The sequence below is a fragment of the Aulonocara sp. 'chitande type north' Nkhata Bay genome, linkage group LG7 (assembly GCF_057382095.1).
Source record: "Aulonocara sp. 'chitande type north' Nkhata Bay isolate Kocher_YH1m ecotype deep benthic linkage group LG7, A_spYH_male_GT1.1, whole genome shotgun sequence".
In the NCBI taxonomy this organism is placed as follows: Eukaryota; Metazoa; Chordata; class Actinopteri; order Cichliformes; family Cichlidae; genus Aulonocara; species Aulonocara sp. 'chitande type north' Nkhata Bay.
This window is the reverse complement of record NC_141350.1, coordinates 16,775,357-16,801,462: the sequence shown is the minus strand read 5'-3', so window position 1 is coordinate 16,801,462 and position 26,106 is coordinate 16,775,357. Positions and strand designations below refer to the sequence as shown.

Here is a 26,106-nt window from a genome sequence, read left to right as displayed (position 1 = left end):
ATATGAGTATGAAAAATAAACTTTCATAATAATTAATAATATTTCCTGAACTTGTTGCTATGATCAGTGTGATTAAGAGGCCCAGTGTTGTATATTTGTAGTAGATGATTGTATAATCACCTAGAAAAGGTGCTTTGAAAGCCACTATACGTCAAAAATAAAACAGCTGTGGAATTTGTGCTATTTAATTTCATACTGTAAGGCACAGTTAGGTCACTGAATACATCCCCTTATATCTGTACAGGAAGTGATGGGTTTTACCCTGTATGGAAAGGAGATACCCTTTCAAGGAGCTACTCCTGTTGCTCAAGCTTTGATCTACCCCTTGACCAATTGTTTCATTCACAAGTAGAAACGCGATGCAGGTGTGAGAGACACTAGACAGACCTGTGCATGCATGAACTAAAAGCAAAGCCATGAGCACAGCACAAACAGGTATGTTAAACCATCATATTCAGGCATCTTAAATGTTAAAATGCAAAATCTGATTTTATCACGTTTAATCATAAAAATGAAGAACAGAAAGTACAACACAATTACAATCTTTTTTTTTCTATGAAAGTCTTCCATTCATGAAAAACACAAACACATACACATTCCAGAAATATCAGACTGTTTTATAAAATGACTAATTTCAGATACCGTACATCTACGCAAATCCTTTACAAATATATATACTCTGTGTGCTATGAAAAATGTCCACAGTGTGTCTTCCTCAGTAGATGTGAGGTGAGGTGCTCGTCGGGCTGAGTCAGAAGAAAAGAAGATGCGCCGAGGCTCACAAGCGAGTTTCTCTGTCGGGATTGCAGTCCAAGGCCAGTACAAACTGCTCACAATGTATAGAGCTGTTCTCCTCTTTCCTCAGTGTTTCCAACTCTGCACTCCCATTGGTCAGCACATGTTTTTCTTCTTTCCTAATATGTCTTTTGATTAGAGCAAATCCCAAAATACAAAGGAAGAAGGAGACTGTTCTCAAGCCCAAAGTCAGACCCAGGTAGACTCTCCTGTACAAAAAAAAAAGCAACAGTTAAGAGTACGAACTGCTCCGTCACGGTTTAGGCCAGCTCTAAGTGAAGCTACAAATCCCTAAAGGTTAGTCACTACTGGACTTTTTCCCATTCAAAGTTGTATAAATAGCATTTTCTTCTAGTCCTTTTGGAAGATGTTGTAATGCCACAATCTTAGCTCTCTACTAAAGACAGGACTTGAAATTAAGAAAAGGTAAAATTACTGCTCTTTTTATTTATTACAGTCAAAATACTTTGGTCCAAAACTGCAATCTCTCAGGCACTACCGTTAAAACACAGCAGTAAACCTGACTGTGACAAGGTCAAATCTGTAATAGCCCAGGGATGTTACTGAACTATTTTTGCATTTTGCATGTAGTTGCAGTAACTACTGCAGCTGGTTGCCCAGAGGGTGGGCAACACCCTCAACGTCTAGGATGACCACCTTCTGTCACAAAGCGATTGCACCGGTCACCTGGTGGGAAGCAACCTGTCAAAGAATTGCAGTTCAATTTGGACCGACTGCAATCAGTCTCAGAAAGACGAGTGAAAGTTTCCAAACAGCTGCTGCTGAACGCAGACACACTTCCAACATGTTGTGATCACAAGTGAAGAATACTTGCCTGCAATGCATTTCTTTCCAGTAGGGGGCTTGACCCAACTGCCTGCCAAGTGATTATACTCTAGCTCCTATATTCAATTCAATTTTATTTATACAGCACCAACAGGCGCCTCGAGGCGCTTTGTATTGTAAGGTAGACCCTACAATAATACATACAGAGAACGACCCAACCATCAACGACCCCCTATGAGCAAGCACTTTGGTAACAGTGGGAATGAAAAACTCCCTTTTAACAGGAAGAAACCTCCGGCAGAGAGGGGCGGCCATCTGCCGCGATCGGTTGGGGAGAGAGAAGGAAGACAGGCTAAAAGGCATGCTGTGGAAGAGAGACAGAAATATAAAAGCAGGGTTGCTGAGCGCCCGTGCCACTTTGTGGTTAAATTGCTGTTCCTCAGCAACTACATCACTATTTGTGGAGGAAATTCTGAATTTCTGTTTTAATTCTGTGAGGTTCTGGGCAGACTCTCAATGCACACTTGTGGTTAGGAGTTCAAAAAGAAACTACCAGTTGTAGCCAATCTTGATCATTAACAAGAAGTTAACAGGACTTGGCCTCGTCAAGTTAAAAGGTTTTGTAGAGCCACTTATTAAAAGATTTAAGTGAATGATTTAACTAAATTTAAACGAGTGCACCCAAGTTTTCTTTTTTAAATGTATTAAAAACCTATCCCGTACAATCACTCCACCCTGAAAAAAACATTAAGAGTAAAGTGTAAGAGTAATACGAAAACATGTAGACAGAACCAGGTTTGTCATTTTCAATGATTTTTCACAGTAAACAAGCAAATTGTTTGTCATTGCCAACTTGACTCCATTCAGTGACAAACTGATACTTGACTGAATCCATCCTGTTGCCCTTTTTTCGTGGTCTTGACTCACCAAAGTCGGTCTGAAGATGAAAACTGACTGAAGTGGTCTTGGACCTTGTTTCCATCTTTGAAGCAACCATTTCAAGTGCAAGGAGGTCATTAAACATGGTTGCTATAATTCTGTTGTGCAGAAGTCTCTAACCAATAGTTTCCCTAGTGTGCCTAACACCATCAGTTCACTGCTGACAGCGTGCAGTTCAGTGGTTTTCAGATTATGGGCAGAGCCCCAACAGTAGTTTGGTGCAGTGGGGGGTGGGGGTGGGGGGGGGTGGGGGGGGGGGGGGGTGGAGAATGAATCAATATTATTTTGTAATGAAAATGTCTGATAGAATTCTGATGCTAATCCTTACTTAGGTAGAATTGAACTTGAATCCCTTTTTATCATTAGTGATTAAAAAAAAATGAACATGCGCTTGTTTTGGTGTCTGAAGCTGAGACAAAGAAAAAGAAATCAATGCCAGAAAGTGTTTAAAATCACTGGTCTGACAGTTGTTAACAATTGTTCTTCACTTTTTATTTTGAATGCACTGTTCCTCCAGCGGTACATTTAAGATCTGCTATGGGTTCAGCATTTTAAATAAATCAACCATAACTCATGGCTGTGCGTAATAACTTGCACATAACTTGATTACAGGGTCACTAAATCAAGAGTTTGAAGGATAGCCAATCCCATAGAAATCACATGCAAAGTTAAAATAAAGGCATCTTACAAGTACCTGTAAGCTGAAGTGTCATATATTCTGCAAGCTCCTCTTCCTCCACACATCTTGTATCCCCATTTGAGGCAGGTCGTATCAATTATGGCTCCAAAGTATATAGGGGCAGGTATTCCAGCTGAGTTACAACATATAAAGTAACTTATGTCAGAATTTCAAGTCAAATCACGGTTCGCCTGAACTCACGTTACAATCTAAACAAGTCAGACTTCCTTACAATAACTTTGAATATTAATAATTATACAGCTAAACTGATAATTAGCCGTACTAAGCTAAATACTTTGGGTTAATTTAACATAAAAAGTAATTTTTATTGGTGATCTCCCAATAACTGTGCTCACTATATATATTATGCTGAAAGTCAGCTTGAGGGAAATGTCTGTGAGCCTGAAATGTAAATGAAATAGACAGTGATGTATGCCAAGAACAGCAAAGGTGGTTCTCACCAAGGGTACGAGTGGCCAAGGTGTGGATTCCAAGAGCGAGAGACTTCAGCTCAGGTTTAATGCACCTTTAGAAACAACACTGTGGTATTAGACAGGACTCAACTTTTAACCTGGCAACACTTAAAGAATGACAATGAAAGAATGACGTTTGTATTTCTTAGAGGGAGACGTTTCAGAACAATACAAACAACATTACAGCAAAAAGTGGCTTTAAGGCACAAAAGCAGAATATGACAGACCTGACAAGCAGCATGAAGCCAGGTGTACCCCCAAGAGAGATGATGAAGGAACTGAGGACAGACATAGCCAGGAAGTATGGAAAGACTTTCTCACAGCTGTCCCTGTGTGGACACTGACCCAGGCTGGCTGTCAAGTTGCCTGGTTGGGTATTAGCCACCGCGAGACACTTGCAATTGTTGAACACCTGACAGAAAAGAAAACAAGGTGTGACTCAGTGATAAATGAGCTGCGGCACAGCAGGAAACACTTGTTCTGTCTGTAAATAATCACGGAAATGTCACATGCTTCTCTGCGGTACGATATGAATGAAAATTGAGAATCAAGCCTGAATATCATGCTGCGTTTACTGAAAAGCATGCAAGTTTCACGAGGGCAGTGGTGTGTGTCTGACCGTGTTCTTGCCAGAGCCAGTGGAGGAGTTGCATCCAGCCAAACACGGGGACACGTAGGTGATCCCGTTCTCTCCACACACTGGATCCCACTCTCTGCTTGTGCACGAGCAATCCGAATTACAGTCAGAGATGAGAGACTGCTCCTGATAAGATAAGTCCCCCAGTCTGCATGTGACACAAAAAAAAGGCATGTGATTGTCAGCCCTTTTAAAACATCGATCAGACAAGAAAAACGAGCCATGGAATTAAAAACAGTGGCAGATTAAATAAATAAAACCCCAATCCCTTTTTCTCTGAATCTACTTCCTGGTTTGATGACTATCAAGTCCACTAAGGAAAATATACAAAGGTATTACATACCCACTATATGAAACTGTGATGCCTGCGACCTTAGCGTTCTCACAGCCCATGGCAAAGAATAGGAGTGACAGAAAGTAGCCCAGCAGAGAGGTCCCAAAGGCAAATTTAGCTGCTCCCATGATAGACAGCTTGTACTTTTTCATCACAACCCCTCCGGAGAACATCCCAAGGGCCACTGCAGGTATGTTGATCATGCCTATGAAACACCGCAGAATACAGCGTATCCTTAAATGGATGGAGAATCGAGAAAGAACTTAAACAGGCAATATCAGGCAGCAACATCACTCGCCAGAAGGGATCAAAGTCAGAACACTCATGTACATCAAAGCACTCTCATTTATATTTTACTTAAGTCATGTTGCGAAAGATGAAAATAAGTTATGGTGGTTCAGAGGATCTGGGACGTATTTCTCATCAGCCGATGTACTCTTAACCCACTCGGTTACAGGGGACAAAAAGAGCAACGTTGTCTCCATTCGCATCAGGGAGACATGTTAATTGGTCTGATTGCCTCAAGTGCTTTTAAATCAATGTCTGTCGTTTGTCTGTCAAATGCCCAAGGACTGAGGTAAACCAGGTTGTCATCTTGAATTTGCAGCATTTACTTAAGAGGGAAGTGGGAGTCGGGGTATAAAAAATTGATCAAAAGCCAGCTCATGAAACTCTTATGATTACCATCCAGCTCACATCACTTTGCATCCTTAAATAGGTACTTTTCAGCCAAACAGCAGTGGTTCTAAGCAAGCTTTTAGCTCTACAAAGATCTCACTTACAAAGATAAAAGAACAAAATAATCCAAATGAGGTAAACAATATAAATTAGTATAATATCTTGCTCACCCATGAGAAAATTGGCTTTTGAAGCTGACTGGCCGTAGTGTTGCTCAATGTATTTGGGCTTGTAGGTGACCATACCAATGAGAGAGTTGAACTGAACAATGGTCACACATAAGTAGATGGTGTACACAGGATTTCCAAGGAGACTCTTCAATGTGGGGACGAATTCTGTGAAAGGATGTTTAAATGAGTGATTTTCACTTCTTGAAGTAACCTCAGCCTTTTATTATGATTTATCATTAAAACTATTTTGATTTTCTCACATTGACAAGAAGGAATAAACTTCTATTTGTGTTTACTGTCGACAGAAATGACAGTATTATATATACTATAGCAGTAAAACAGATCTTAGAGCCGTTAAGATTCCATTAATTGCACACAGTCAGTTTAATAATACGGTTAAAATGGAAAATCAACATTCTTTCATAAAGCACACTGTGATCACTATCCTACCACTGGCCATCAGATGTAAATTAGCTGGCTCCTCGGGTCTGAACATGTGCTTCAAGCCTGGGGAATCTTTAATAAATCTGGTTTGCTCTGGTGTGCAGTTGGTGTCATGCTTTTCCACAGGCATCGGCAGTGATTTTGGCAGGAACCAGAAAGGAACGGCCGACATGAGGGTGATGGCACCAGCAATGAGATAGCCCAGCCACCATGCGCCCACCCAGCGGGCATCGCCAGGAGTAATAGTGATAGTTTCTGTAAAGATAGAAGCACATTATTGGCGCTGTTCATTCTTTTATGGTTGTAATTAACCACAATTATGTATTTACTAAAGTCACATGCTCCTTAAGCACTTGAGTTGAAGCAAAAACGATCACTTTTTACTTTTACTGATTACCTTTTCAAATTCTTAAAGATGTAGTTGATGGTTAGATGACATGTTACTCACCCATGTCCACATATCCAATGTCGACATAGATTTTGGCACACAGGGACCCCAGCAGGTACCCAAAGACAGGACCAATTATTGATATTGTCTGGACACAACCTGAGACACACAAAAAACACCTACTTATAGCCTAATATATATTGGGTTAATCTCTGTATCGTTAAAAAATCATAATCATAATCATAATGGATTACATTATGTCCTATAAACAAAAAGAAATCAAACTGTACTGGATAGTTTAGTAAATCTTCTTAAAACTTCTGAAAACTGAAAATGAAGAGAGCCACTACAGGCAAAAACAGTGTAACTGTAGTCAGGCACCGTTAGTTGTATGATGGAGCAGCTGTATGATGATATTTAGTGTTTTCTAATAAAGATGCATTAAGTTTTTTTAAAGGTTATTTTCTCAAAATGGGCTTTCTTTCCCCTCATACTCTGAACTTGACATCTTTGCTTTGGTTGTGCTTACATACAACAAACGTTCCAATTTTATTTATCCATCCATCCATTCGCTTCCGCTTATCCTTTTCAGGGTCGCGGGGGGCGCTGGAGCCTATCCCAGCTGTCATAGGGCGAGAGGCGGGGTACACCCTGGACAGGTCGCCAGTCTGTCGCAGGGCCAACACACAAGGACAAACAACCATTTGCACTCACATTCATTCGCACATTCACACCTAGTGACAATTTGGATTGTCCAATTAACCTATCCCCACAAGCTGCATGTCTTTGGACGGTGGGAGGAAGCTGGAGTACCCGGAGGGAACCCACGCAAACACGGGGAGAACATGCAAACTCCACACAGAAAGACCCCGGCCTGATGTTGGAATTGAACTCAGGACCTTCTTGCTGTGCGGCAACAGTGCTAACCACCGTGCCACCGTGCTGCCCTCAATTTTATTTATATTTATATTATTTATACAATAGGAATGGCTCAAATACACTGCTCAAAAAATTAAAGGAACACTTCGAAAACATGTCAGATCTCATTGGGGGAAAAAATAATCTGGATCTCTATACTGATATGGACCAGGTAATAGGTTACCAAAAAAGAAATATGCCAAATTGCTTCATGGAAAAGAGCTATTTTCAGAGTGACAAAATGATGCATGAGGCTCGTCCATTTTAGTAAATGGCCTGTATTTGTATAGCGCTTTACTAGTCCCTAAGGACCCCAAAGCGCTTTACACATTCAGTCATCCACCCATTCACGCACTGGTGATGGCAAGCTACATTGTAGCCAGAGCTGCCCTGGGGCGCACTGACAGAGGCGAGGCTGCCGGACACTGGCGCCACCAGGCCCTCTGACCACCACCAGTAGGCAATGGGTGAAGTGTCTTGCCCAAGGACTGTCAGAGCCGGAGCTCGAACCGGCGATCTTCCAATTACAAGACGAACTGCCAACTCTTGAGCCACGATCGCCCATTTTGCCAAAATTTCAGCTCATAATGGTGCTCAGTAGTTTGTATGGCCCCACCGTGCTTGCAGGACAATACTAATGCATGCTCCTAATGAGACGGCCAGGTGCAACCTGGCAACATTGGATGAACCGAAGCATAATAGCTCCTAGATTTTTTTTTATTGGATTTAGCTCAGGTGTGTGAGGGGGGCAGTCAGTGGTATCAAGTCCTTCATCCTCCAGGAACTTCCTGCACACTCACCACATGAGGCCGGGTATTGTTGTGCACCAGGAGGAACCCAGGACTGACTGCACTAGAGTCTGATAGTAGGGCCAAGGATTTCATCCTTATGACTAATGGCAGTCATGGTTATTTTGCATAGCCTGTAGAGGTCTGTGCATCCCTCCATGGATATACCTCCCCAGATCATCACTGACCCACCACCAAACTCATGCTGAACAGTGTTACAGGCTGTATAATGTTCTCCACAGCTTCTCCAGAACCACTTTTCATCTGTCACATGAGCTCAGGGTGAACCTGCTCTCATCTGTAATAAGCAGATGTTCGCCTACCTGTACAGTCCCTGCAGTATATTATTGTTTAAGTGCAACTTAAACAACATTACAAAACTTTTTGTTTTTCTGCCTGTTGACAGCACTTTTGTTTTTTTTAATTTCTTTTAAAGACATCCAATATTCCCTAACATGAAAGCACAGTGAAACAAGAATATTCCTATTACAGAAATCTATAGAAGGTTAACTCATCTTTAGTAGTATCTAATTTTCTAGTTTCAAAATAACCTTCCAAAAAATTTCTAAAAAAACCCCCAATTCCTATCAAAGCTATCAGCTGTAACAAAGGTGGATTACCAATATAGAGAGCAGCATTATCGGACTGTGCGTAGTCATCAATATAGGAGATTCCCAAAGGCTGCACTGGAGTCTCTCCAATCCCACGCAGGATATTTCCCACCAGGACATAGATCCACATGGAAACACTGGACTCTTTTTCACAGCCTGCAGTTTAAAAACAGCAGTCAGAATGTCAATGGCATAGAGCCTTATGCAGCTCATGATCCATCTCAATTTCGCAGGTTACTAGGGTTGCCAACCGTCCCTTAAAATACGGAATCGTCCCGTATTTCGAAACAAAAGTACACGTCCCGTATTGAGCTAATAAGGGACGCACTTTGTCCCGTAATACAGTGAGAATCAAAAGTAGTCTATAACTTTTAATGGAATTAACGGTTTGTTTGAAAACATAATTCCCAGCCCCTCTCCTGCTTTGTGACCAATGAGCTGACAGCACACTTACGAGTATGACAATTCAGATTACCGCTCATCTCATTGGTCAAGGAAAGGTCGCTTACGGAGAAAATACCGGAAGACAACAGATGACCACAACAAGAAGCATGGCCAACAGGGAAACAAACGCCGACACTGCGGTGCAAGACATAGATGAATAATGATGATGAGTTAAGATGCGTAATCATGGGAACAAGCGGGTTTACAAACAGGAGCAGCTGATTAGCATTAAGCCAATTGTACTAAATGCACTAAATGTGCACTGTTACAAGAATGTTTTTCTTTCTATTGTTTTCTATTATTTTAAGTTAAGCAGGACAGAGTTCTTTTAAAGAAAGATTTACTTATATTCTCAAAAGTTAAGCATGACAGGCTTCTGTTTAAGAAGGAGACCTGTTTTATTGTGTTAATGTTGTCATTTTGAGCTAAAAAATAAATGGCTAAATGATCATTTGTTTCACATGTGTTCATATCACAAAGAATACACATCTACTTAAATCAAATTCAAGTCAAATGGTTAAAAAAATAATTTCACACACAAAAAAAGAGCTAGAAAATTCACCACACTGGGAAGGGTGAAGACAACTGGGCCGCCCGGCCCTGGCCACGAGGTGTCCCTTATTTATTTTTCAGGGAGTTGGCAACCCTACAGGTTACTGGCCATAAAACAACAACTGTGAACTTGAGCTTGACCTTGAGAACAGTTTGGATTATGACACACATGGTGATTGTTATGTGTAAGATTGGTTGAATTCTGAACAATACAATAGGAAGACTTGTGTGAACTATGAACGGCCTCGCCATCTGCCAGATGGGCCGAAACTATACATTATGATTTACACTAACAAAACATTGATGAAAAATATTCTATTATCACAATAAGTCAACACATCTTACTATAATCCCCGCAATCTCTCTCTGTTTGTCTGTATGTTTGTTTCTTTGTCCCCCAACTTTGCCTGCACTATCAGAAGTTGGCCACACACTTGGTTAATCTTAGGCCCCTGAAGGTTCTTATCAGCATTAGATATTTTGACATCAACATTTAGAAACTACCAAGCAACAGGCTAAAAGGACCTATTTTTGGCCCTCATGCACCTACAAAGCTTTACGTAAGTATCAAGTCATTTTAATTTCATGACGATAACTTCTCATATCTGCATATATATTCAAAAAAGCTGGCCTTTGTATGATATAACACCATCACATTTCCTAGAAACTTCCCTATAATGGGCTAAAATGACCTTTTTTGCATTTATGTACCTATAGCACCTTCTAAAAAGTACTGTATCATTTTTATTTCACAGCCAACAGAATGAATAGCCTACTCATTTAGTACTATAGCATGGATATGTGCAAGTTATCACAATTCATCATCAAAAATGACTTAAAACATAAACACGCATGTGCTGACCTAGCAACGATGCTAGCACGAACAGTATCTGCAAAAACAAAGTTCAACCTTAATCACATGTTGTCATAAACAACATAAATGTTTTTTGTCTTACCTCTAGAAGGCAGTATAGAGGGTCTGTCACCTGCCCTCAGGGACTCAGGTGAGCTTGCCGGACATGGAGAGAGGTTATTGGTCGAATTCACTGAAGATCTAATTGATGTTTCGATCTTATAGCTGCGTATAAAATACCAATGTGACTGTTAAACAAGGGAAGGGAGAAAGCACCAGGTATTGTTAGATATTCACAATGTGAAGCACAAATACATCAGAGACTACAGAGATCAAAGTAATATGTGAATGGAATTTATGAACAGCGATGCATGCATTCAGACACTGCGCTTTGCCTACCGGCCAATGATGAAATGAGGCATGGCGATCAGGAAGGTTCCAAAAGACATCAAAATACACCCGACTGCTATGATCTTGGGTCGGTGGAGCTTGGCACAAAAATAACTCACAAACGCAATTACCAGCAAATTCCCTACAGGGTTAAGATGATCAGAAAAGAAGATGGAGAGGAGTCAGAGGCACCAAACATGAGATGTACTGCTCAGAATCATAAATCATGAAAAGTCTCACTAACTACATCATACACATGATGTGTTATCTTTGATAAGCACTGATTCTGATCCACAAGTCTGTAACTAACTACATAAACCATTACTCCAAGTCTGCATACTGTGGCTTAAAACTATTTTTCACTCTTCAATAGTCAGTTAGGTATGCAACAAGGCACTATTCAAAGCTTAAATGAGATGGAAGTATGCAATGGTATTGGGAATATTAACATGCCGTCATAATATTCCTGGTTCAAGACCTCACAGTATTCCACAGCATAACTAAGGAATGGTTTAGAGTCACCTGATCCAGTTCTAACTATAAGCTTTGTCACCCGTCTCTACTTTTAAGCCTCCTTTAAGCAGTCTCGCTGTAGCATTAGTATCATAAAAATACAATAAATAGAGAATAAACAAATACAGCCACCAAATACAGAAATGTACACAAAGAGCCTGAGAAACTCACCTATTTCAAAGCTGCCGTCTATGATGCCAATCAGATAGCTGGGGATATCAAATCGCCTTTCTAGCTGTGTAATTGTGCTCTTCATGTAGCTGCCAGATAAAGCCTTGGCAAAGTAAGCAAAGGACAAGGCTGCAAGGAACATCTGCAGAGACACAAAAAGAAAAAAACAATACAATGTCAGGCACACTGGCTCTGATATGGATATATGATTGTTTTTGATTTTGACTGCAGTCCAAACATCTCATAATTTCCTTCTTTCATTTTTCAGGCGCAGATTCAAATACAACTACAAAATAAAAATGAATTTCTGAATGAAGTTCGACTAACAAGCAAAAACACAAGCCTGCACTAATTAACCTTAAACCTATCACAAGACTTAGTGAATGTATTTCTTTTATACGGGGGTTTTAAGGCTTTATTATGACAGAGCAGTGGAGAGAAAAGCTAGAAGAAAGAGTGAGGGAAGACAAAGTAAACTGCTGGGGGTGGATTTAAACCCGGGCCTCTGCAATAGTCTTATATGGGCATATGGGATATGGGTTGCATGCTGAACCCAGTGAGCTACAGCAGTGCACGTGAATGCATTTCTTTGAGGATACATGTGTGTGTGTATGACATGAATTTGCAGTTCAGATACATCTTTATAAAAGGGCAGCTGGCAATATGCGCTGGGCCAGAGAGTGTATTGAGCAGCCTCCTTCTTCTGCTCAGCCGCCTGTGGACACTGACAGTCAGTCACAAAGGGAGGATTAGAGAAGCCAATCCCACAAGGACACAGACACATCCTTGGACACATAATTGGAAACAGGTGTGCGGTAACCATAGCCTGCACTGTAAGGGATTAAAATAGTGAAAGCAGAAGAGACTGCTTCCAAACAACAAACTGCAATGCATTATAAATGCATTATAATAAATATGTCAATATAACCTACTTGTCCAGAAATATCAAATTCTTTTCACTTTGTTTTTTTCTTACAATTTAAAGTTTAATTTCAAAACATAATGATTGCATAACTGACAAAATTATCATAAATAGGATCATTATTCACACCCCATACAGGACACCACAATAAATGCGCAAAACACAAGCTGGACAAACTCCCATACACGTTCGAATATCTCCGAGACAGTGCCAGCCCAGTGATCCATGGCCACAGTGAAAACTGCATTGTTCCTCCAAAGGTCAACTATTGCATAAACTCTCTTCTTTAGTACCCCTGCTACATGACGTTACAGACGTGTATCATTCAGTAAAAAACCTCCACAAGTCTCTGCAAACCCAAGCTAGATCCTTAAGGAAACCATCCACATCCAAGGGCCCTGCCAGTGTACTTGTTCTTTTTCTTTTACAGTGACCTCGGCCCTAATAATTAGCAGACTCTCGTTCCTCTATTGAAGGCATTGAGGATATCATATTGCTTTGTCACTATATCCACATTTGAGCAGCAGCACTCAATCCAGACTTACTTTACTTTACTTACTTACTTCCATTTCATATGCTTCCCTTTGTATTGCACACTGTGAAAAATAATGAACTCTGGACTTTTCCTTTTATAGCAAAAGAAAACGAATTGATTCAAACGAATCAATTTTCACCATTAACACTTTTCTATAGGAACTGACCATCAGCCGTGAGCTTATATATACCAACACAGTAAAAAGAAATCTGTATAAATATGGTACAATGTACATTTTAAAAATGAAGGAATTTTCTGTATTAATTTCTTCAAGAATTTTTTTAACCTATATTTTTTAATAACACATTAAATTTTACCATTTAACATTTATTGAAACCTCTATTAAAAACAGATAATATGCTTACAGAAACATTTTTGTTTTGTACATTGAAGAAAAGGTAACGTTTCACATAAAGAAAATCTTAACACTAATTTAAAAAGAAAACGCTGAAATTTGGACAAGCACTGAAATTTCTCCACAAAACTAAAGCCAAATCTCTGGTGGCTTGTCTCTGTAAATCATTACTAGACAAATGAAACACATTTCAACAAGAATCTAAACGAGAGTTTCATGCAAAGTCAACTGGAATATTCAGAGTGTTTGCAAGTGACATAGAACACATGCACATAGGACAAGCCTAATCTGAGATTAACAAGCATGGAGACTGCTCAGATCAAAAGTATGCAGACCGCTTGTATCAGTAGAACCAGCTGAGAGGTTTGTTATAGCTTTACTATGCAGAAATGGAAAGCACACACAGAGGAAAAAAGCAGCATTACTGGAATTCCATGTAACTGTTTCTTGTAGTTACCTAAGCAGTTCACTAAGCAGCTTTTTAATTATTGCTCAGTGTGCCTCATAATCCAATAAAGAGGTACAAAACCTCCTTTCAGACCTCTTTTACAAAAGCACAAACTTTGTCTAAGAAATTTTTCACAGCGACTTAATACCAAGTCCAAAGGGCACCGTGAGCTGTTGCACTAGACCTCGCATGGTCATTAACAAGGCTTACATGCCCTACACTTAACTCAGATTTTAAGTAGGTGTTTGATAGATTCGTCAACACAGAGAAAAAAGTGTGATAAAGTGTTTTTACACAAACTGGCTGAAGAGTTATCTCGAGTAGTAGCATTTACTTACACAGTGTGTGAATGTGTGTGTGAATGGGTGGATGACTGGATATGTAAAGCGCTTTGGGGTCCTTAGGGACTAGTAAAGCGCTATATAAATACAGGCCATTTACCATTTACCATTTTTACACATGAAAGCACATAAATGAGTGCCGCCAACTAATGAATCTACTCTGTGTCTTTTAGACACACGTGACCCCACTTGATAGGAAGAGAGAGAGATTTGTGTGCACCCTCTAGGCCAGTCAGATGACTTGGGAAAATGACAAACATGTGGGGCCTTTGTCCATTTTGGCTGAAATGATTTCTACGTGTTCATATGACTTTTCTCTGGTAAACATAACCGTCTCCGTTGGCTGGTCTCATGTGTAATTACAGGCTTTATAAAAGAAACGTAGAAAGGAAGGTCCTCCCAGTTTGATGTTTGGACTTTTTAAGAATGAGAACAAAAGAATTATATATATTTTTTAATATTTAGAAATTAAAAATACATGATGCCAGTTTTTTGTGAATATTAACTCACTTAAGATTGTTTTCGGTAAGAGGGAGAAAGTAGACTACCTTCAGATTTGGGTGACAGGAGTTTTTCACTGTGGAGGAGTCAGGGTTGTTGTCCACAATCCAGCTGTCTGTGGCTGTGTTGTCCATTTTCTTCATAGCAGCCTCCTACTGTGGTTTCTCTTTTGATGACTTACTGTAGCTGTTCTCACTTGGGCCTATTGGAATGAAGTCAGATTTAGAGATTACATACCAAGCCACTATTGTGCAACAACAACCAGTTTAGTCTAGTTTAGTTTATTAAGATCCCCATCAGCTGCTGCAACGCAGCTTTACATTTTGATAATGCAAAGGTCTCGTATCAGGGTAAGCATTGATCACCTAACCTTTGCACAGATAAGACTGATTTACCATCATTACTACAGTGCACAGACAATATTTCAAATTCATGTTGCCATTTTTAACACTGGTCAAAAGTCAGACCAAATCCAGTTCCAATTATTTAATCCAGTTTTACTGGTTTCTTGTATTATCTGCATTGGTAACAAATTCAGTTCTTCCATAGCCTTATACAAAACTGTTCTTTTGATTGAACTAGTTCTTGGTTTGGGTAACAAAAATCTAACTAACCTAACTAGTAGCATATTCTGTCTATACTGAAATACAGTGTTTATACAAATGAATTACTACCTTTGTAACAATAATATTTCTAATAAATACAAGTAAAGAATAAAGAAATCTAAATTTTACAATTAACTGACTTAAGACATTTATGCATTCTTACAATATTTGTTCTACGCTGACAACCATTCAAATCATTTTTGCTGCCTTGTTTTGTAACATTTGCAATTTCTTAATCCGTTCCATTGTACCACCCGACCATACTACTGGGCAATAATCAAGATTAGAAAATATCAATGCTTGGATTAATTGCATGGATTTTGGTGCCAAAGACCTTGCATGGCATTTAACTATAGAAATACCATTTCCTATTTTAGCAGTTATATTAGTAATATATGCCCTGTCCAGGAATATTTATTGTTAAGGGTTATTATAGCTTAAGGAAATAAGTGGATAACAGCATTTGCAGAGTCCCTGGTTCAATCCTGGAAGGAGACACAAATCCCTTCGGGCTTACATCATGTGGAACAACCTGCTGGGGTGACGTCTTATGAATAAGGAAGCAGATGAAAGTAGCTTTCATAACTTAAAGAAATACTCATAAAATGACTTGTACAAGCCTGCTATGAAAAATGTAGGGCACAGCCCTATATGCCCTTTTTTGAGACTTGATGCTGGCATCAAATTAAGAATTTGTTAAACAATACCACTTCTAAGTTTCCACATTTTTATGCTTAAATTCTTCCTTGATCAACACGAGACTTACAAGATCTACAAAATCTCCAGAACCGATAAATTAATGTGTGTGTGGTATAAATGTGACTATTAGTTAGATCTAGTCAATCAATTTTTGTCAAATTTGTACACCAGATTTCAATCAAATCTGCTTTCAGTTAATTGTTCTTATTCACGATTGTTAGCTTTTTGAACTACAAGAATGACTAGTGCAATTCCTTGAATGGTATTTCAAAGGGGAAAAAATCCCCACACCCTTGTTTTTTAAAAAAGCGGATAAAGACAATGAATGTGTGAGCCACTCTCCAAATGTCGCCGTTAGGTAAGCATAGCGAATTCATCTGACAGTCTTCAAAACAGACTGCAAATAATATTTAGAGTAAGTCAAGCAGAAGAGCAGCACTCGTTCTTAAACACTGGGGACATTATGTTAATGATTTCATGATGCAAAAAAAGAAGCAGTGTTTTCATAATGCGAGCACTATATGACAGCATATAACTGCATTCACGTCAGCAGGAACAACAGCTCATTCATGAAGCTAATGGAAAATACAAGCAGCTGATTTATGGATGAAGGGCAGCTCAGTAAATACACCAAATTGGCTATTTCATCCTGGGGAGACGAAGAAGCAACAACTTGGTGATATAAAAATATAAAGAAAAAACCTTGTGTGTGGCATGTGGTCTAGTGTTACAAATGACACAGAATGAGAGACAGCAGGGCCAGGATGCTTGTTCAGTGATGTGAACTTCTCACTGAGTGCACTGAACCATAGCATGGCTTTGAACTACTCCTTTCTGTCTTACAGAAAAAAAAGCTGAGAGGGCTGAAGATGTAAAGGCTTAAACACTCACTCAACAAGGACAGACATTCAGTGGAGCAGCAGTTTCTTTTGACACAGCTAGTCTGGAAACTATACAAATGCCCACACTCATGTTTTGCACTGGCAAAGCTACATTTTCTTTATAAAACCTCGACCAATTAAGGTTGCACACACAACAAAGATCCCCCTGTGTGTAATGAAAGGTTTCTCAATCATTAGTGTGCATAAACATCCACAAAATCCCCCAAACATTTCATATGTTTGGCTTGAAGCCTGTTTAAGTTTCCTCCAATAGAGATGTTGATAGGAAGCATTCCTTTTGTACAATCATACCGCCTTCTCTCTAAAGGTCCTGGTGAATCCAAGTGCCATCTGTTGGCAGGTCCTTTATTGAATCTCAGTGATTAATGGTTACACACCTACAGAAATTGCATTTCTGATGCTACAAATATCAGTGATATGAATGTGTGAGGCTCTTTGCTCTGTTACAGTTTCACTGTGGAAAAACACGCCAGGATCTTTTGCGCTTTCAGTTGCGCAAGACAAATGATCACCGAGCGAAAAGCAAACACTTTTAATCAAGCTGAGCTCAAAACACCGAGAAACTTCAAATGATGGTAAGCACGTGACCCCTGTTTAATTATCCATCGGTGGCAGTGCGTGCAGGTTGATTAATCACTGTGTACTCAGTAAGCTTTCACCGAATTCTCCAAATCACCTGCTGTTCTTGCAGACAGCTGTGTGCACTGCACCATTTAAGTGTTTGATGATGCACAGTTGAAGCTTCACTGACAGTTTTCTGTTGGGGCTTTTTTTTTTCTTGTCACTTGAATCTACAGCTATTATTATACCGCTGATTATCCACTAAATACACACATACGTCAAGAAAGGAATATTCTCATTCTCATGAATGACTGGGGATAATAACTCGAAAGAACATCATGATACTTACCCAACTGTGGGGGCTTCAAAGCTTTCTCTCCTAACGACGTATTTGAGGCTACTTCTTATTCAGCACACAAAGAGGAGATGAAATGACATCCAGTGGTTTAAAAGAAAATCTTCAGTCTCTCCTCATTAAGTCGCCTACACTCACACGGTGTGCTCTTAGGCTATGAAGGGAGAACAGCGTGTTTCGCTGGACACGGTAGACACTGAGCACGATCTTCGGTGGAGCACGCATATACCCTGAACAGAGTGGGGGGGGGGAGCAAAACTATGCCCAGCCTGCGTTTCATTGAGCCCTAGTAATCTGCAGGCTGTCAAACGTTACATATGGGTGCATGAGTGCAGGTAGGTCAAGCAACCCAAATAACTAAGTCGTGAATTTCTGCGTTGATTATCTAATAGATTAGACCTGTTGTGACGCAAATTTGCCGCAAAAAAATGCAATAGCCGCTCTGCTTTTCACATAATTCCGCTCAAATAGTGCATGGATTATTTGCCAGTGGCTTCCAGTCGCTGAACAGTATGCAGTGTTTACAGCTTTCAAGGGGTGAAGACACTAAAGGTGAACAATTCGACGTTCACAGACAAATGCAAATGAAGTGCATAATACTGTCATTAAGCTGATAATAGTCTGATGGCGTAGTTCTTACTTGTAATTACAGCAGATACTAAATAATGCAGCAGTTTTCACTGCGCATTTGTTGATCAAACCATGACTGTGTTACTCAGTAGTGATGGGATTTCCGGCTCTTTTTAGAGATCCGGCTCTTTCGGTTCGGCTCACTAAAAAGAGCCGGCTCTTTCGGCTCCGAACCGGCTCTTCAGGTTGTTTTGTTGCTTTAATTAATTTATTATTAACAATAATATAAAATTATGCACAAAAGGAATTACTAACATAAAAACAAGTGGTTTTATTTATATATGTTTATATATAAATATATGCGGTGGCCCCTAGAGACAAAACACGTACAAACTCCAAAACACATTTCTAGCATGAACTGAACTTCCAAAGCCGAGCTACTAGATCACTTAAATTACACAATTGAAAGCATGTGTGTATTGTTTGTGTATTTATACACAGGCACTCATATATATATTCAAATAATTTAAAAAAAAGTTCATTTACCTGTTATTACCACACACCAAATCCGGTCGTTGGTACTTGCTGGCTTGTGTAGCCACAAGATAACAAAGGCTCAACACTGCGCCCAGCATCCTGGAGCACTTCTGTTGTCTTTTGTACGTGTTTTGAGTTTTTATGTGCTTCTGAGTTTTTACGTGCTTCGGAGTTTGTACGTGTTTTTACGTGTTTTGGAGTTTGTACATGCTTCAGAGTTCGTACGTGATTTGAAGTTTGTATGTGCTTTGTCTCTAGGGGCCACCGTAAATATACTTTTATTTATTCACTCCACATAAAATGTAATAAATAAATCATATAATACAAAAATCAACTATTCACATTTCAAGTTTTAACTATTTAAATTTTCAGCTTTTTCCTTTCACAAATTTAAAGTGAAAAGAACACAAAACACTGCAAACCACAACACAATTAAATATAAATTATAATATGAAAACTAAAAGAACATGCATATTCTCTGTCATATGGACCTGCATGAATAAACCTTCTCAATCCTTTATCATCTGCAACTGAAAATAGTTGTGGATGATTACTATACCTTTCTAATGTTGTTGTCCCTGCCTCTCTTTCTCTCTCTCTGGCTCTGTTCCTGTGCTACTGAGTGTAACTACCGCCCCTCCCCCCTCTGCCCAGCATAAAGCACAAGGCTCGCGTGCAGAGTGAAGCGGGAAAAAAGTGCGAGAGAGGCTGAGAGAAAGAAAAAAAAAAAGAAAAACCCACGTCGTTCACGTCAAAGAGCCGGCTCTAAGAGCCATTTCGTTCGCGAACGACCCATCACTATTACTCAGTTATAGTGAGTCTGGCTATTTAAGGTCTGGTGTTCATGGTAGCACTGGACAAATCTTGTATACTTTTCTATCCAGTGAAACTTAGTGAATCCTGGAAAAGTCAGTTCTGTTAAAAGTAGGCCAGCAACAGTGAATATTCAATCAAGTTTTCGATCGAGATTCAGTTCTTTGCTTGAAAACTAATTGGACATTTCAGTGAACTTGCCTTGACCCTAGACATGTATCACGTGAATAGGATAAGATGTAGGATAAAATGTCAGTTCAACTTCAGACTGCTTTTCTTACTGGCCTCAGAAAAAAAATGCATGCTCTGTAACAAACAGGCAAACTAATTTAGACAAAAGTAAAAGTCTGCACAAACAACAAAGGTTCAAATGTGCTTTCAGTGTTTGTCCCCTTGATAAAAAATAATTAAAAATCAATAAATTAAGTCATGATTTCCTCACTGTGCCTATCAACACAGGAGGGACCTAATCTCTTAAATTCCTCTGTTGCCATGGGGACACCTGGCCTATGTAGCTTTTACTGAATATGTCAAAAACGCCCCATATAGCTTCATTGTTAGTATAACGTGAAAATTATGTAGCGAAGGTTTAAAAATATTCTATAATTCTGCCTGTAATCGAATCTAATGTGCTTCCAGTTCTTACAGCTGCTGTCAGGTGGGAATGGTGTGCTTATTCTCTGTGCCCATTATGCAACGCTGTTCCTCACATATGTATCAAATTCTTGTCAGTCTGTCAACAAGATTATATTACCTAACCAAATTTCATGAAATGATAATAAATAAATTAACAGACAGGAGACTGACCATGGCTGAAGATCCCCCACTGTCCTAAAATAAATTAGAATATGGATTTAGTAGCACTTAATAGAACCTATTAGTTACATACATAGACAGTAAGTAGCCATAACCATAACCTAAGCCATAATCTTTTTATTTTTATTAGAACATGATGTTCTACACTGAGATATACTGTAAAACCATTTTTCCTGCTGTTGTTTCTTTTTTAAGAAGTAAAAAGGATTTTTACGGAAAACATGGTAGAACAGAATTCATGGTTTGTACCATATCAAGGTACATACATTCATCCATCCATTAAATTTGGGGGTGCGGGAGGGGCTGGAGCCTATCCCAGCTAATAATAAAATATTTAATGAAAAACTAATAGCTGTAAATTAGAAGCATTTTTGTCTACATATGGCAGCATTCAGTAGTAATATCTTCATATGCCATCTTCCCCAGCTTCCTTTTGTGCCTTTGTTTTATTACAGTACTCAGTATTTGTCACATATTGATGCATTTTGTTCAAACACAGTGAATTTGCACTTTATGCACTTGCTTCTTCTTCTTCTTGGATCTTGAACAATTAGAAGCTGTGACCTAAGCATGGTTTACCTGCATGAACATAAACATCCTTTTTAATATCAGCAAGTATGAATAGCAGCTACATGCCACATTACTTTAATTCTTAAGATTTGTTTTAAGACTTGACAGTATATTAGCTATAATCACAGCTAAATCCCGAAATTATATACACAGGCTCAAATATATCAACTCAAGTATATACAGTAGCATAGTATATATTTGATTAGAGGTGCCTTTTTAAAGAAACATACCCATACTTAGAGAAATGGTTAAACTCTAAATGCAATCAGAGCTCAAAGATGGTTTAATAAAACATGGCACTTTGAAGTGATCAGGAAATTGTGTTATCATGTACGCGTTTATAGAATTAAATACAAAGAAGATGCGACACATCGACACAAGCATACCACAGAAACTGTAATCTTGTAATTCAATGTATTCACATTACAACATCCACATGGTTCAGTTTGTGACGTCTACTGATCTTCAAATATATTCACTGTATAATACATAATACCAATATAGGCACTTCCAGTAAGTCTGGCAATATTGAAGCTACAGTATAGTGTCTAAATTACAAAATGGTAAAAATAAATAATGTATATCTAAAAGAGTTTTTGTAGTTTTAAAATTTCTTCACTGTACAGCATGTATGTATTTTGTACAAAATGGAGCATCGACCTGCAAGGAAATCAATTATTTTACTTTCACAAATACTATGTATTTGGACATATTCTTCTTTAGTACATGTGGTAAGTGCAAGGTACTTGTGAGAAGAAAGCAATTAATTCGTTAATTATGTGTCAACTATATAAAAATACATCATCTCCTTTTGTTTACGTAATTGTAAAACTTGTTTGGTTCTCTTGGTTACAATTATTCTACATGTGTGAATAAGCATGGCAATCAACTAAAACAAATGACGACACAAAATATACACGATTAAAACTGATATACGGTGGTATCCACTCAAATGCAAGTATTGACTTGATGTGACTGTGGGGCAAAATGCGCACGCGTTACACTTGCAATCACCAGGAAATAAACACAGTGGACACGGTCCGCTGGCCTTTAAAGATGTTGCGTGATGAATGCTCTAGTGCTTATGTCTGTGAGGCTAAGAGTACGCAGATCAAAGAGGAAGCGCGAGGAGAAATATCCTATAGGACTTTCTGTGAATAATAATTTCATCTGAGTATCCGTGAAGAATTGAAGAACTACTCACAGCATCGCTTTGCCCTTCATTACTTCACAATCTCTATCCCCTTCTCCCCAACAGTACAAGATAATTAAATACAGGACGGAGTCACATTAGAGGGGTCAATGGAAGAATAGACATAGAAGCAAACACACACTGTTTTGCTCTCGCAGATACACTAAATAATGTATATATACATTCAAAAAGGAAGGATTTCTAGAGTGTTTGAGGTGATGCAATTGTGTAATTGTACAGCCTGGAAGTGGAAGTTACAATGAGTCATAGACAGAATGTATGTTTTTCCAATTCTGCACCACTTAAGCTTAGATACACTGAACAGCTTTCCTACATAACATTGATGAATACTCACGGGGCTTTTCCAAAGCGAAATAAAATGTGTCCATTGTGCAGGTAATGATGATTATAGCTCATTGGGCATGAAATGCATCAGCATACAGAAAAGAGCATGCATTTACAAGACACAATGCACCCAGCAACCCATGGTCATTTGAGGCCCAAAGAACTAACATTGTCCCGATTCAATGGCTTGTAACAATTCTGGCCTGATAAAGGGTTTTGTAAATCTGAGATGACCTACTAATCAGTAGGTCAACCAATTATTGAGCTTGTGCGTGCGCTCCTCCCTGTGTAAGACAAACTGCAGAGGAGAGGCAGAAAAAGCAGAACGGCCCATTGTGGATGCGGCGCTCTATTCAGCACAGCCGGACATATTGTGTGACGCTACGTCAACGCAGGATATGCTAGAATACAATGCGTTGACACAGCCGTGTGTTACAGTGTAATTTCACCTCTCGTGTCATGTGTACAGACTCGTATATCTGCCGTCCACCTTTCCAAAGATCAGTTTAAAGAAATGAGATTATGACAGAGAGCAGTGGTGCAGCATGAGATGCTTGCTGACTGCATCCGTAACAGAAATTTGAACTGCTGATTCTAAATAGAGCACTTATTCAATTCAATGCATTCATTTTTTTAGTTTGTGTGTAAATGTCAGTGATTCAAATTAAGTTGGATATTCATTAGATTTTGTATCTTATTCAAGCTTCTGTATGTACTTGGTTATTTACACTTATGGCTTTATTTCAGTTGAAAAATGTGACTTAACATTTAACTGTCAGAATTGTTGGTGAATGTCTGGCTGCTAAAATAATTCCTGTGAAATTTCACAGTTTTTACAATGTTACTCATAAATACTTCCCACCATCACAAAGAAACGGGAGACAGTCGGGACAAAAATCACATGGAAAGAAGCTGATGTGACGAAAGGTGAAATTGATAAAACATTACACGCTGCAGTGCTGTTATCTTGACCCGGGTGAAATCATAAAAACGGTTCCCAGCATTTATCTGCTGAACATTGGTTTCATTAAATAAAGCGCAAACTCCAAACAGCTGCAATTGTTACATAAACAGAGAGAATTGCTTTGGCTCCAATGCTGCTGCACCACCAGTGTGAGAAGACTGACGTGAGAGAAAGTCATGTGATGTTAAAAAAACAGACAGATTATGATCATCTAAATTTGAAATGACAGGGGAAACATTCCCTTCGTGTATTATCATGCAAACTGATGTAATCAATATTCTTTGCGAAACTTCATCCACCAGCTGATGCACTCTGCCTGCACTGAACTTGAAGAGAAGAATTAACTCCCTGAGGTGCCAGGATGGGATTCAGAGAGAGTCACCATGAAAAAATCAAAGTCAGCAGCTGTGACATAAACTAAGCCTTATTTTATGAACAGAGTTAAAGTTTAGATTTCTGGTGTGTTTTTCACGTAATGTCCTGTTATGTGATGTTCACGTTGAATTTCAACAGCTGGGGAGGGTTTCCTGAGGGTTCAAGGTCAGCATCATTTACAGATTTTAAGCAACACTAATTATAGATTGCACGACACACTGAGTCCAGCTGCATGAGTATTAAAATGATGATGACAAGAAGAAAAAAGGACTTCCTGTCAAAAGGCGATTTTTAAACAATACTTGAGGGGACACAAATGAATTTGAATTAAATGTCACCTTTTTTGAGATGGCGTTAAGTTTTCTTAAGTGGTAAAAGGATCTGTTTTCTGGTTCTGTTTGAATGCATGATTGCTGCCGGTGCAGGTCCTTTGAATACAATATCTGGGACAGTAATGTATTACAAATAACAAGAAACCTTCTGAATTCATCTATGTCATCTGCAGAGGAATTGTGCACATGAGCGCATTCATTTAAACATGCAGGCACGCACAAATGGGCACACATGCATAGCGTGACGAGCCTCGGGTCTCTGTGTGAAACTAAAATGGCAACAAATGGAAAACATAAAATGTGTAAATAGTTGATATTGTATGCTAATTCCCAAGGGTGAGTCATTTATTTTGGCAAACACCAATGTTCCTCATTTCTTTGACCCCCTTTATAATCCATGTATAGAAAACAAAAACAAAAGAAATAACACACAGCCAGTGGGAGAGCTCAAAAATGCTAAAATTGAAACACAAGTTCATATATATATTTATATATATATGCACTCAGGAAGTAATTATATATAAACTGGCAGCAAATTTCTGGAGTCCTGCGTTACCACAAAGGGCTGAAGCTTGTGCCACCAGGCTTCTTCTTCTTTTGACAGTAGCAAAAGAGTTTTTATCCCAAAGTATAGGAATAGTCCCGTATTGCAATATGGAAAGCTTTATATGTTTGGTGAAATCAAATATTCAGATAACATGTGTAAAGCACATATTTTGCCACCCTGTTTTTTTTTCTTTATAGGCACACATTTCCCAAACATCTACAGTGTTGTGTCTAAGTGATGTGCTGGCAAAAACAGGAGTCAGTTAATAGAAAACCAAGTAACACTTCTTCATGTCCTTGTCCTGAATGATGCCATATTTCCCCTGTGTTGTTTCATTGTGGGTCCCCCTCCTCTTGTTGCTCTTGAGGTTTAGAGTCTTCCCTCAGAGCTACAGGCCATTCTGGTTCCTCCTCTGGATCCTCTCCTTCTATCAGCTCCTCTCTGCTACCTGACTCCTCTTCCTCTTCATGAATAGCCAGAATAGGTTCAGCTACATTGTTTAAATGGACAGGCTCCGCTCCTTGTGCCTGTTTTTGGTTCTCTTCTGCAATCACCTTTTTCCACATCTCGTGGTTCTCCAGCAGGTGCTGCGTGATCTGGCAGAAGACTTTCCTCCTCTTCTTGGGAGTTGCTTTCTCTGGAGAAAACAAACACCTCCGTGAATTAATACGTCCGTCGTTCTCTGTGATCAGACATCTTTGGCAGGGGTAAAAACTTACGAGTGGGAGGAAATGCCTCCCCAAACGTCTCATCTTTTACAGGAATCTAAGTTCTTCTTTTCTTTTTGTTAATCAAAAAATGCTGCCCATGAATGCACAAACAAATTATTCTAAACAAATAAATTTCTCTTTTTAGATAGACATTCAAATATAAATACTGTTATCATTATTGCAGATTTACATTTGAATACTTACGGGACGCTTCCGAGCAGGTGGACGTGTCTTCTTCTGCAGTATCCTCCTCATCCTCCTCCTCATTCTCTCCAACCTCTGGCCCCTCCTCCTCCGGGTTGGGTTCCACCCATCGTCCAGGCATGAGGCTGGCCGAGTCATAGGAGTTACACAGGGGTCCAACGATGTGGGTGATGAAGGATTCCTGGAGTTTGGCAAGCTGTGGGGCTGCTCGATCCATGAAAGGGCTAACAGGAAGGCCAAGGCTGGACTCCTCATCACCCTACACAAAGTACAAGCCATTTAGATATAAAATTATCGCCAGTTAATTTCATATTGTTTTACAGGAAATGAGTAATTGTGGTTAG

The 26,106-nt window shown here is 39.2% G+C and overlaps 2 protein-coding genes across 3 annotated transcripts in view; both read right to left on the bottom strand.

Annotated features, from left to right (window-relative positions):
• Nucleotides 1-483: 483 nt before the first annotated feature.
• Nucleotides 484-17,989, bottom strand: LOC147324906 (solute carrier organic anion transporter family member 1C1-like). The gene is made up of 15 exons (XM_086299071.1): nt 17,782-17,989; nt 14,713-14,867; nt 11,564-11,705; nt 10,889-11,021; nt 10,593-10,714; nt 8,650-8,796; nt 6,384-6,482; nt 5,942-6,190; nt 5,492-5,656; nt 4,653-4,848; nt 4,292-4,457; nt 3,900-4,084; nt 3,661-3,725; nt 3,215-3,332; nt 484-1,004 (listed from the first exon to the last, which is right to left on the bottom strand). Exons 2-15 carry the CDS (start codon nt 14,806-14,808, stop codon nt 779-781), a joined length of 2,109 nt encoding a protein of 702 aa, XP_086155197.1. The 5' UTR covers nt 14,809-14,867; nt 17,782-17,989; the 3' UTR covers nt 484-778.
• A 2,819-nt stretch (nt 17,990-20,808) lies between these two features.
• LOC147324904 (cGMP-inhibited 3',5'-cyclic phosphodiesterase 3A-like) overlaps nt 20,809-26,106 on the bottom strand; it is an 88,574-nt gene continuing 83,276 nt past the window's right edge. For both annotated transcript variants that reach the window (XM_086299070.1, XM_086299069.1), the window contains exons 13-14: nt 25,763-26,021; nt 20,809-25,485 (exon numbers count right to left, since the gene is read on the bottom strand). In XM_086299070.1, coding sequence (XP_086155196.1) covers nt 25,181-25,485; nt 25,763-26,021 — 564 coding nt within the window. In that variant the 3' untranslated portion in view covers nt 20,809-25,180. The remainder of the gene's footprint in view (nt 25,486-25,762; nt 26,022-26,106) is intronic.

What these genes read in the sequence shown, in the direction of transcription:
- LOC147324906 (XM_086299071.1), bottom strand. Translation starts at nt 14,808, where the DNA reads ATGAAGAAAATGGACAACACAGCCACAGACAGCTGGATTGTGGACAAC. An exon ending in AGACGGCAGCTTTGAAATAG is followed by an intron (nt 11,022 to 11,563) that starts GTGAGTTTCTCA and finishes TTAACCCTGTAG; the next exon opens with GGAATTTGCTGGTAATTGCG. An exon ending in CTTGGCCACTCGTACCCTTG is followed by an intron (nt 3,333 to 3,660) that starts GTGAGAACCACC and finishes GTTGTAACTCAG; the next exon opens with CTGGAATACCTGCCCCTATA.